Source organism: Lygodium microphyllum, chromosome 5, assembly GCF_053477565.2.
Source record: "Lygodium microphyllum isolate KBCC chromosome 5, Lygodium_microphyllum_v1.1.10, whole genome shotgun sequence".
NCBI lineage: Eukaryota > Viridiplantae > Streptophyta > Polypodiopsida > Schizaeales > Lygodiaceae > Lygodium > Lygodium microphyllum.
The window spans coordinates 46,719,437-46,732,354 of NC_141139.1; the positions used below are offsets into that span (position 1 = coordinate 46,719,437).

Here is a 12,918-nt window from a genome sequence, read left to right on the forward strand (position 1 = left end):
AAAATTTGGCAAAAACTCCGAAACTCTGGTTTTTCCCATTTCCATTTCCCCCGTTTCCGAAACTCCCCCATACTATGGATGGGAGGGGGATCCATCGTGGTTAGAATAGTTATGATTTGGTAAATCTGTGCTAGGTGAAATGAGCATTGTTCTAACTGAGGCCATGCCAAAATACATTCTTATTACAAGAACTTAGATGCAAAACTGCATAACTGCATGAGTCAATGCTTCGATGAAATTCTTGTATCTTGATGCTTTGCAATTCTCATCAGTTTTAAGTTAAAGAGCACAAATTTGTTGTTTCCTTGTTTATTTCCTCTTTGGTCTTCTGTTTGTTTCTTTTGTGTTGTTTAGGTTTACGTGCCAAATTTTTGACTCACCCTACTGTTGGAAACACAAGTCAAATACTTAGAAGGAAGCTAGCTGTGTCAAAGTTTTGAGTTTTCTATTCCTTTTCTACTTGAAAGTTCAGATTGTTTTTTTCTCTATTGGTCATGGCTGACATTTCTGACCTGCTACTTTTATGGTCTTATGTGGATTCATTTGTAGCACCTTTTGTATTTAGCTACTACTATTACAGATAAGCAACCCATGAACTATACGTTGGGCTTGTTGATACTTTTGTATGTGCAGGTTGCTTTTCGAACAGGTGATTTTAAAGCTCAAGTTATTTTTATAGGTGGCCTTACCGATGGCTTGCTTGCAACAAAGTAACTATTCCTCACCTTGTGGATGTGTCACTGATGCTTTACCATTTTACTGATATGATTCAGTAATTAACTGATCTTGCATTTGATACATCACCAAATGTCTCGTGCATTCTCTTTCTGAGGAAGCTGACCTGTTTCTTTTGCTCCGTGGTAATACTTGCACATTCTTTCTTGAATGGTGTGGCATGCTCAAATTAATCAGGCATTGACGGCGTGACATAATTTACCAAAAGATGTTTCATATTGATGCTTCTTGTTGCTATTTTGATATTGGCTCAGGTGAATGCTTTTTTCTTTGGGGTTGGAATGCTAAAGTTATTTGTGATTTCTTTTGATTATTTTGCAAAGCTATATAGAGCCGCTAGCTCTTGCATTGGAGGCTGAGAAATGGTCACTGGTTCAACCCCTTCTTTCATCTTCATATTCAGGCTTTGGCACTTCAAGTTTGAAACAGGTACAATCCTATTCATGTACATAAAAATCAGTGGCTCTTTATCAGGAGATTCTGTTGTATATCTGTCACAATAAGGGCAGCAAGTTAAACAAGTAGGAGACATGAGTGTGGATAGTTTGGCCAAGGTATCTGAAATAAGAATATTATGATATAGAACAATCAGGAAAATGTCTGGAGTTATTTTCTGTTTATGAATAAAGTATTCCAATTTGGTGAATGTCTCTGCACCTAAGTTGGAACTGCTTGTAGGGATCCTGTTTATTAAAAGGTCGGTATAGTGGCCCAACCTTCTCCAATGCCCAAATAAACAAGCCAGTGGACTCGTGTATTCTTTTCATGAATAGCATACTTAGCTTTAGTGATAGTCGGCGGCTGTAACTTGTTCATCAACAGTTTAAGTCCTTCCGCCTTCGTGAAAAATACTACCTTCTCATAGAGAATATAGTGCCTAAATTTCTTTGTCACAAAAACTATACCGAGGCACGATTTCTCCATATAAGTATAGTTGACTTCAGATATCCCCAATTTCTTACTAGCAAAGGCAATTGGATGATACCATAATTATGAATGGCCCTTGTCACTATTTAACAACTACCCATCTTTTCCAAATGCTCTTTGTGGACAAAAAATATCATGACATTGTAATCAAGAAATGTATGGTTTTAATCTGGAATTGGCTAATCTGTCTTTTTACTTCAGGATGCTATGGAGCTTGATCAACTCATCACCTATTTGATAGATAAAGAGGAATCGTGTGGTGTAATGCTTTTGGGACATAGTACTGGCTGCCAAGTGAGTGGCCTTACAGTAAATAAAGAGGCTGCTAGTCATTAGTGTTTTATCTGTGAACAACTTTTGCCTTTCAAGATTGAAAGTCATATTGTGTTGTTAGTTAATTTCATACAAATGTTGTCTTTCTTCTTTCAGAGATCACATATCTATTTCATGTATTATGTGCTTACTTTTGCGTTACAGGATATTGTGCATTACATGAGAATGGGAAGTCACTACTCCAGAGCTGTAAGAGGTGCAATCCTGCAGGTAACTTCCTCTTTATTCATAGATTCTGTGAAGGTGGTTGTGTTGTAAGTCTTCTTGCCTATATTGTTAAATGGTACAACTACTTCAGTTCCTTAGCTGCTTACAGGCTCCTGTCAGTGATAGAGAGTACAGGGCCAGTCTTCCAGGTACTGCAGCTCTGATTGACTTAGCTGCTGAGATGATCAAGTCAGGCAGATCAACAGATCTCATGCCACGAGATGCATCTCCAGAAGCTCCAATTACGGCTTATAGGTGAGGAAGTAAATCTGCTCTTGATCATTTTCTTAAAATTGCTAAAAAATGAAGTTGTGAAGTATTCAGCTATTGGGTTTGCCTGTATTTATGGGTGTGACCTGCAGAAGAAATTGCATATCCTCAGCTCCATGAATAGATTGTTGCAGAAGGGGGGTTTGGGTTCATTGTCACGGTCAGCTTATGTCATGAGCTAATTTGAGGCGAGGAAGGCCATCAGCCAACTAGTGTCTAGACAACTCATAAAGAGAGTCATAGTTAATGTGACCTAATAGATAGTGCCAAAGATGCCTTTGTTTGGAAGGAGCTTTAGCCATAAGCCATGGATCTTGTGAAAGTTAGAGCCTTCAGCACTCAATTGAGAAAGAAACAATGACATCACATAGAGGCCATTAGGTTGTATTCTGTCACAAGCTATCACTAGACTGATGTTCTCATCAATGATCCATAGTTCGAGTAATCCGTTGCAGTAGCCCAAGATCTAAGGCATTGCAACGATTAAAAGTTTGACATTGACCAAGGGCCCAACTCTCACTACAATAGACAATGTTTATCTTGTCCTTTAGTTGGATGTAAATCTCCTTCTATCTACCAACTTTGCCTCTTGGAGAGAGCTGTCTTTTCACTAAAACCAGAGGACCTTGGGAGATGGCTCTGATGCAAGCCAAGAATACAAATGTACAACCACCAAAGTAGCAGTCCACTCATCGTGAAAAGTAAACTAGAAGTGTAGATAATCATGGCTAAATGATAAAAACACCTCAACTGAAAGGAAATAAAAATGGATGCCAAGAGAAGAACGATGCCCAAGACTTGATCGAGAGAGAGAAGATACGATCTCCGTCTCCTTGTTGATGGGGGTAATATTTGCCAACAAGAAACTGAAGAAAACAAACTTTCAGCATGTGTAGGACTTGCAATGTAAGTCTTAAACGGAAGTACAACTAGCATGAAAGGATCAAGGAAGAAACTTGCATACCAAAAGTTACATATTGAGATGCTTTGGATGTTGTGGTAAAAGAAAGCTTGAGTGTAGAATGTAGCGGAAGACTTAAAAAAATATGGCTAAGCTTAAAGACAATGTAGCCTTACTAGCCTAAGGTACCTAAGGATAACCTAGGACTCCTAAGAGACTAGCCTAGGAGAAGGTAAGGACCAAACAAGTTAGAGATACTAGGAGGCACTAACTTGAAGGGGGGGGGGGGGAGGGGGAGGGGGGAAGATCTAGGATCCACCACATTGATAACCAACCACTGATGACCATGGGTACCAAGGGGTGGAAAAATTGTGCTACCTCCTTGGGGAAGACCCCCTCGCAACCTCCTTGAAGTGGCATTGCCATTGTGCTAAAAGAAAGCTTGAGTGTAGAATGTAGCGGAAGAATTGAAAAAATATGGCTAAGCTTAAAGAAAATGTAGCCTTACTAGCCTAAGGTACCTAAGGATAACCTAGGACTCCGAAGCGACTAGCCTAGGAGAAGGTAAGGACCAAACCGATTAGAGATACTACGAGGCACTAACTGGGGGGAAGATCTAGGATCCACCACATTGATAGCCAACCATTGATGACCATGGGTACTAGGGGGTGGAAAAATTGTGTTACCTCCATGGGGAAGACCCGCTTGCAACCTCCTTGGAGTGGCACCACCATTGTTGGAAGGGGCTAAGGTTGGCTGAAGAATGGGATTGAATTAAGCTTTGGTGTGGGTGTAGGACTAAGACCCTTGGTCTTTGACTGACAATTGTCATCTATATGGCCTTGTTTTTGGAAAAATTTACAAGAACTATTCCGTTTAGGCACGACATGCCAGGAGGGTCTTTGTGAGGGTGTGAGTGTATTGCTTCCTTTTTCCTTTGAAGAAGGAGATTGACCATTGGCATCGATACATGTTCCACCATCTCTAGGGTCAATCGAGGAAGGCGGAATTGGGTTTAAATGTGGAGATGATTCCTTTCCACTCATTTCCTTCAAAGAAGGAGGTGACTCATCAGTACAAGATGGGGATTCATGCGTTTGAGCATCCAAGGTGGGTGGTACAATGTGCAAGAGGGGAATTCCCCACACAATAGGACTAGAGGATAGAGAGTAATGCACTTGTGGGTATATGTAAGGCATAATGTTAAAAGGCCGCATTCTTGTTAAGGATGTACTAGAGTGTAAAGTGGTATACCTTTGAGTGTCTAGTGATGGCCTAAAACCTTGATGTGCATCAAAGACAATGTGTGCAAGACAAGAAAACCTATTGTAGGTCCAAAGAAAGGATCTAGATTGAAAGAAGAGGAATCTAAATGCGAAGTTAATGTGGAAGGTAAGGGTGGGAAATGGTGAAGTTGAAAGGGAAGCACCAAACTCATACTCAAAAGAAACAAAGAATGAAGAATTACCTGTGGAACATCTCTGAACACAAAGTTCACTCCAAAGCTATACCGGTATCAATTTGGGTCTTCATGGTGACTTACAATTGGTTCCTACATAACTGAAGGAGTAGTATAGACAAAATCAGATTCTCACAAAAATGAATTGTACGAACTTACCATTGGGCTAAGGAGATTGAATGGTGGGCAGTCTTTCTGTTTATAGATGTAGAAGAATTCTCCCAAATTAGGGTTTTGCTTATGGGACATAGAAATTGTCTAGGATGGTGCATCGTTTAATGAAACTTAAGGTAATTTACATGTTTTGGGGCTACTTTAAAGAGCTAATTAGTTTGTAATGTAATTTTAGCTCAATAGGGTGGGCCTCTATAGGAGTAGACTAGTCAAGAGTCCAGATATGGACCAAGCTCTCATTCTCATGGATCTCTAAGGAGACCTGATGGGGTTGTAGATTGAAGTCCATCAATGGAAATTTTGACACCCCTTTTGGGGTTGAGATAGGCATGGATTGTTATGGCTATGTAGTAGTTGCATGACCCACAGTTTCCATGTGCTATCACAATCATCCAATGTTGAAGGATGGGAGAGTTGCCACAATTCTACCTCTACAGCAGTGGAGTGGGCCTCTACAACAGTACACTGTATTAGGAGTCATCTTGTAGATATGGACCAAGCTTTCATATTCATGGGTCTTTAAGGAGACATGATGGGCTTGTGACTTGAAGTCTATTGATGGTCCATCAAAGTTGAGTCTAATTTGACATCCATGGGGTTGAGATGGGTATGGATTGTGATGGTTGTGAAGTAGTTGCATCATAGGTCTCCATGGGTTGACAATTGTTCAAATGTTGAGCAAGGGGAGGGTTGCCACCGCTTTGCCTCTATAAGAGTAGAGTGGGCCTCTACAAGAGTAGACTTGCCAGGAGTTATCTTGTAGATATGGTCTGAGCTCTCTAAGGAGACACATTGGGCTTGTGGGGTGAAGTCCATTGATGATTCATCATACCAATTTGACATCCCTTGGGTTGAGATGGGCATAGATTGTTATGGTTGTGAAGTAACCATAGGCTATGATTGGCCAGAGGATTGAGCTGTTGAAGGTAATAGAGGGGTATCACAAGGTGAACTTTGTGCAAAAGAATGACTTGCTATCTTTGTCTTCCATGTATTCGTCACTTGATAAGAGGTAGAGTGACCTAGAAGGAAGATCTTTCCCTTCAGCTTTGGAGGGTGAGTGCGGGTACCAGATCCCTTACGTTCATGTATTTCATGGCTTAGCAAGAAACAACCTACAATGGCTACCTCACCTTGTGAGGTTGAGTATAGGGCAACTTCATTGCAACAGTTGAATGTGCATGGTTGCACAAATTGTTGGTGGATTTATAGATCTCATTGGAGGGTCTTGCACCCTTTTTTTTGACAATCCAGCTGCTATTGTAGTAGCACAATGCATTGAGGTTCACTATTACTATGTTAGAGAAAGATGCTATGTAGAAGAGATCAGCTTGGTGTATGTTCCTACACATGAAAATGTTGTAGGTATGGTTTGTGGCATATCAAGTAATTGTGCCCAAGGAGGAGGAGAATAAAAAGGAATGGTTAGATTCACCACATCACAAAATAGATAGGCTATCCCAACCATCCATGGATGTTGGTGATGAAGAAAAAGGAAGAAGTATGTAGGTGTTGTGGTAAGGTGGTGAAAGAACCATCGGTGGAGACAGCTCAAGATCCATCGAGGGATACTGTACACAATGAGATGCATAGGAGTGTGCTACATGATGAGAATGCACATGCAATAGGTACCACTTGGATAGTCCCTCATGAAAAATTATTCACTTACCTAAGCACCCTTTTACAAAGATGATAATGAGTGTGCAATGCAAAGAGAAGGTATACCGAGGAAAGGAGACTAATGTTGAAGACAAATGCTAAAACTTGTAGAATACCAATGAAGGGTAGAAACCCCCTCTCAACCATGGATATCGATGTCAAAGGAGTAAAAGGAACCTAATGTCGGTCCTTGTGTCGTGCTAAGAACCATGAAGAATCTAATAATAAAGATAGACTTGACACCCCTTGTTGAGAAACCACTTCTTTAGTTTACACACTTCATTTAGGGCTTTGCATTGATAGTCCCAAAAAGGGTTGGTGTTCACATATTGGCCACGTTTTTAGTGGGCGCCCACACAGTGGTGCACCACCCTAGACAGCTTATGCCTATAAATAGGCAATCACTTTATTCATTCTTCACCACCACCAATACCACTTCAATCATTCTTCACCTCTTCCACTGTCCCTCCCACTCTCTTCTGGGTTTACTTCACTACTGCCCATACCCCTATTGGAGGACACTGCAATTCGTGGTCACCCTGTCTCTTTTCCTTAAGGTACCCTATCCTATCACTCAGGTGCTGTGTTTGGAGGCTCCACCTTGCTAGTATCATCATTAGATTATTGGCGGTAGCACTCCTACCTTGGCGTTATTCCTCCATAGTTGATGACCTCTTCCACTTCCTTCAGGCTTCACCAAATTTGCATTTGGCTCCCTAGAGACCTCTTATACATCTAGCGTCACCTTCCCCAGCCTAGCGTAAGTATCTTCATGCCTAGCATCACCTCACATTTGGCGTTAGTTTTGGCAGCCCCAGACACCTACGTTTTTGGGTTGACAAGCCTTTACAGGCTGCGTTCACCCTCTTGGTGGCTGTCCCTTCATCTAGTGTCATCTTCCATCCCTTGGAATCAGCATTTGGGTTGCTCTCCCTGTGTTTGATAGCTCCAACACACTTTGGGATTTGCATTTTGCTTCTCTGGCCACTCCCCGACATTGAAGGACTGCCATTCGATCCCTCAACAGTTGGTGATGATCCTCTTTATCTTCGACGACATGAGAGGATTGGGGTTCACTCCCTCGACAATTATCCTTCACATTCCAGTGATTACTTTGATAGTTCACTGCTTGGAGGACTATATTTCGCTCCCTTCACTATGCAGATTCCAAAAGGTGTTGTCGCTTGATTCAGACAGGATAGTGCAGTTATCTTTTGAGCTTTGGCTCCACTGTATCATCAATGTGTTTTTCTTGTGTTTCTGAGTTTCTTTTCTCTCTTAATATTTTCCGTACACACTCGGTATTTCTCTCCGCAAACCCTATTGTCTCTCTAGTCTCTTTATCATTTTTTAATATGATATCAGAGCTAGAGGTGCTTAGTGAGCGATGAAGATCCTTTGCATCAAAGAAGGCAAAGACAAGTTGTGGATTCAGCATTATCTATTGATTTTCCCCTTCATTTCCGTTGCATCACGAGGAGATAGAGATACCCTCTCCCACCCACCCTCCCTTTACAGATTGAAACTTCGGTGCTATGACTTCTCCACACGCAGATGGACAAACCACTAGGTGCTCCTCTTCTGGCATCATCGCAACCCCCACCGATGCTTGTCGACATGGATATTTGCTCCCTATTGTTGAGCTAAGAAACAGACTTAGCTACTATACAGCCCCAAACAGCTTATTTTATGCCTACTTTAGGCTTATTTTAGTTAAAACCCTAAAATGTGGAATGAATCGAGTTAAGTGGAGGCTCCCAAACTTTCTATAAATAGACAGCTTGCCCTCCACTCTTCCCATCTCGTTTTTATAGTTTCAGGTCTTTCAAATTGCTGCCCACACCTCGGATGCAAAGGACATTGCAGTCCAAGCTGGCCATTGCTGTCTACATCAGTCTGGCACTTGTTTCCAACCTTTTCCACACTAATCGAAGCTGATTATAGACAGGCGATTGCTGCTGAGTGCTGGTGTTGCTGGCAATCAGCTTGCCACGTCATCATCCTTGCTGGTGACTATTGATTTGCTGCTGTACGGAAGTTTTCTCTCTTCTCCAGCTGTTGCCTTGCTGTATTTGGTAGTTTGTCACCTCAACTAGCTGCTGCTCAGCCTGCATAGGCTGCGTTTTGTTGTTCTCTCTCCTCACTCTGCGTTTGCAGATTTTCTCTCTCCTCAACTTGCTTTTGCTTCTACACTCTGCCATCTGCATCAAATCAAGCACACTTGTTACTGTTTGTTGGTGTTCGACATCCGGAGGCTGCCTTGCTACATTTTGGGATCCATTCAGAATAGGACACACTCTCCAGCTTATTACCCCTGCCCTAATCCTTGAGCTATAAGAGTTTGTAGTACAATACACTTCATTATTCTCTATGCTCATTGTCTTTGAGTTAACCTAATCCTAACTGTGTTATTAGTTTGTACTTTTTCGTACGATTCTTATTGTGTTTTCTGTGTTTAGAGCCTTTTTTCACATGGTATCAGAGCTAAGTTATCTTTGAGAAACCTTGGATATTTCATTATTCTCTATGCTCATTGTCTTTGAGTTACCCTAACCCTAATTGTGTTATCAGTTTGTACTTTATTGTACAATCGTTATTGTGTTTTTGTGTTCGGAGCCTTTTTTCACATGGTATCAGAGCCAAATTCTCTTTGAGAAACCTTGGACTTGATCGGAGAGCTTATCCACAGATGTAAGAATAACAAAATGTTTAGATGACTTCGAATACCAACACACTGCTCCAGACTCCATAGCCAAGCATGTTAAGGAACGAGTAGGAGTGGGCCTTCCAGCTTGCCCTTGCAAGATTTGGCTATTAAAAGATGACGTACTAGCGAGACAATAGGGTTTGTGGGGCGGAACACGGAGTAAACTCGGCAAACATGGAGAAGAGAAGAGGAGAGAAGAAACTTTGATGAATGGAATGATGAAGTTTTGAATCAGGGAGTGAATGTGAACAAGGGAATAAGGGTGCCGTAGCACAAGGAAGATGATGAAGATAGCTACGAACCATGAATCACAATGTCCTCCTGAAGGGATGTGAGGGTAGTGGAAAGACTAGAGAGAAGAGGTGATGGACTGAATGAATCAACCGTAAAGAATGAGTGAGAGAGTGGCTTATAAATGGGCACAGTCAGTCTAGGGTGGTGCCTCTTTTTGGGGCTGTAACCCCTAAACGCAAAACACAGAAATGCAGAAATGCAAACTGCGGATAAAGGGTTTCTCAATACCCCCTCTGAGGCCCAAAAAGGGGAAGAAGAGAAGAGTGAGGTGGAGATGGAATGCTACATGTTGAAGAGTGCTCATGCAACAGGTGCCACTTGGATAGTGTCCTTCGTGGAAAAATTGTTCACTTGCCTAAGCGCCCTAGTACAAAGATGATGAAAACATGCAACGCAAAGAAGGAATGTCGGACTTTGTGTGGTGTTGAGAACCATAAGGATATGCCCATACTCGATCTTGGGAGTTGGCTCCATGCAAACCAAGTGACCAAGGCAAGAAGAAGAGGAGGAAGAAGATGTAGAGGATCCCTAAGATCCAAGATTTTCACCTGAAGGTAACCTGCAGTAAAGAACAGTACACAGAGTGAATTGGAAAACCCGAAACTCAACCTCGGGAGAGCAGCCACTAGCTCCATGCATCCATGCAAGAAGGAATACGAAGGCCTTGTCAACCAAGTCACGGTTGAACCTCCAAGGCCCCAATCTAGTTAGATCCTTGAGATCCTAGGTATTAATAGGTGAGATGACCGTTGGAAGGAAGCCACCCCATCCAAGGGTAGAAAAAGAGGGTAAAAGGCCTCTGCCAGGGTGTGCGAAGGATTGAGCGGTGGGTGGGGACCCCCTTTGAAACCGAAGGAATAGGAGTCCCCTCTTAAGTCGTAGTAGATATAGATCCTCCTTAGAGGGCAAAGAAATATCATCCCCCTCTGAGGTAGATAGGGAATCCAAAAACTCATGGATCATGGACTGTGAAATGTCTGAGGATGAAGGAAGTGGCACCGGTTGCGTTGAAGAAGGTATCTGGGGTGGTGAAGAACTCCCAGAGGTGGCCTCTCGAACCTGAGTAGGTGAGGGTGAAGGGTGGGGCTCAAATTGAGCAATGAGTGGGCAACAATTGCTGCTTTTCAATGGAGCGGACTAGGAAGCCGAAGAAGAGGAAGGAGTCGAGCAGCCACTGTCTCTCGAAAGAGCGGACTGACGAAGAGATGGTATCAAGCAATCACTCTCTCTCGATGGAGCAAATTGTAGAACTGCAAGTGGTGGTAGCCACTGTACCCGAAAATAGGTGGGAGAAGACTGCCACTGGCATTGCGACGATCTCTAGGAGGTTGTAGCGCCAATCAATCCTCTATGTGCTCGAAAGGACTTAGTGCACATTGGATGCGTCTTATTGCCTTGAGCATAATGCAGAATGATCTCTGTGGCCCAGAAAGGAGAGGTGGCATAGAAAGTGCGAGGTGGAAGATACATATACTTTGGGGGGGTGGGGAGGAAAGGTCAAAGTTGGCAAGCATCGGTGGTGTGTTCGATGATGCCACAGTAGGAGCACCCAGTAGTCTAGATATCTGTTGGTAAAGAAGCCATGGGTACCAATGTGCCTTGCTGAAGATGGAAGAGGTTAGCCACGAACCATGAACTGTAATGTTCGTCTCAAGGGGTGTGAGGGCAGTGCAAAGCACGAACCGTAATGTCCGCCTCAAGGGGTGGAAGGGTAGTGGAAGGGATGGAAATGAATTGCCAGTGGGAGGAGGATGCTACCAGTAGTAAGAGGTTGCAACCAGTAGAAAAATGTAGGTGAGGAGAGAGAAAGACTAAAAATGTAGGGTGCAAGAGAGAAAACAGCAAACGCAGGCAGTGGAGAGAGAAAATTTGCAGCCAGGTTGCAGAGAACAGCCGCCAGCAAACTGGGAGGAGCTACCAACAGTCTAGCTAGTTGCTAGCAACTGGGAGGTGAAGGTGGTAGCAACAGCCTTGAACATAGGTTGGAAAATAGCAAATGCAAGAGGGAGCAGCTGCCAGTTAGGATGTTGATGCAGCGGAAGGAGAAGAGAAGTGGATGTCGAACCTGCCACCGGTCTTTTCCTTCACTGGAGTGGAGGATCTTTGCCGCTGTTTGAGCAGATCCAGCTCTGATACTGTCAAAAGGTGATATACCAGTGAGACAGTAGGGTTTGCGGGGAGGAACACGGGGTAAACTCAAACATGGAGAAGAGAAGAGAAGAGAGAAGAAACTCTGATGAATGGAATGATGAAGTTCTGAATCATGGAGTGAATGTGATACAAGGGAACAAGGGTGCTGTAGCACAAGGAAGATGATGAAGACAACCACGAACCACGAACCACAATGTCCTCCTGAAGAGGCTGGAGAGAAGAGGTGATGGACTGAATGAATCAGCCGTAAAGAATGAGTGAGAGAGTGGCCTATAAACATGCACATTTAGTCTAGGGTGACGCCCCTTTTTGGGGCTGCAAACCCTAAACACAAAACACAAAAATACAAAAACGCAAACTGCGGTGAAGAGTTTCGCAACATTGGCATGGGCAGAGAGATATTAGACTACCATGGAATCCATCGGCCGTATGAGATTTCAGCCGTTGAGTATAATCTCACCCTTATGCATAGCGCTCACATCAAGAGAGAGAAGGCAAGCTTCAGTTTTCTCCATTAGATTCAATGCACAAAACTATTGACCATGTAGGTACAACGGAATCTCCACTATGGATTAGCCATCGTGAAGTGGAACTTGGCACGGATTACATACTACTTCCATCTTACTTTTTTTCTCCAATGCCAAGTATAAACAACCTCGTTTCTAATTCTATGTAAACTGTTTTCTCTAATCCTCATAGGATGGGAGATTCTTTTGAAGAAGGGGTAATATATAACATTTTTTGGTTTAAAAGTAATGAGGAAGATAGATATTTCTTTGAAAACTCTAGACAAGGTAAGCAAAAGAAGCAAAAACTTATATCCCTTCTCTTCCTTTTCCTTCAAATGATTTTGTTTCTCATGGTCAAATTGAAGTAGGTATATCTCATTTTTTGCATTTAATGGACAAAAGGAAGCAATGATGTTTCCCACATCTTCACTATCACGGGGACATGAAATTTTGAGATGCTTTAATCTTGCTAGTAACATTTGATTGAGTTATTAATGAAATGTGCAAGGTTTAGCACATGTGATGCACATGGCAGTTATTCCATGGAAACGGGCCGAGGACCCCGAGGATGCAGTGGGTGTTAAAGGCAAAA

General features: G+C 42.6%; 1 protein-coding gene across 1 annotated transcript in view; it reads left to right on the forward strand.

Moving 5' to 3' along the window:
• LOC148035777 (alpha/beta-Hydrolases superfamily protein) overlaps window positions 1-12,918 on the forward strand; it is an 83,784-nt gene that overhangs the window by 22,943 nt on the left and 47,923 nt on the right. Inside the window, exons 2-6 of the mRNA XM_087677792.1 lie at window positions 634-710; window positions 1,059-1,164; window positions 1,864-1,956; window positions 2,140-2,205; window positions 2,312-2,457. Of these exons, the coding sequence (XP_087533918.1) occupies window positions 634-710; window positions 1,059-1,164; window positions 1,864-1,956; window positions 2,140-2,205; window positions 2,312-2,457 (488 nt within the window). The remainder of the gene's footprint in view (window positions 1-633; window positions 711-1,058; window positions 1,165-1,863; window positions 1,957-2,139; window positions 2,206-2,311; window positions 2,458-12,918) is intronic.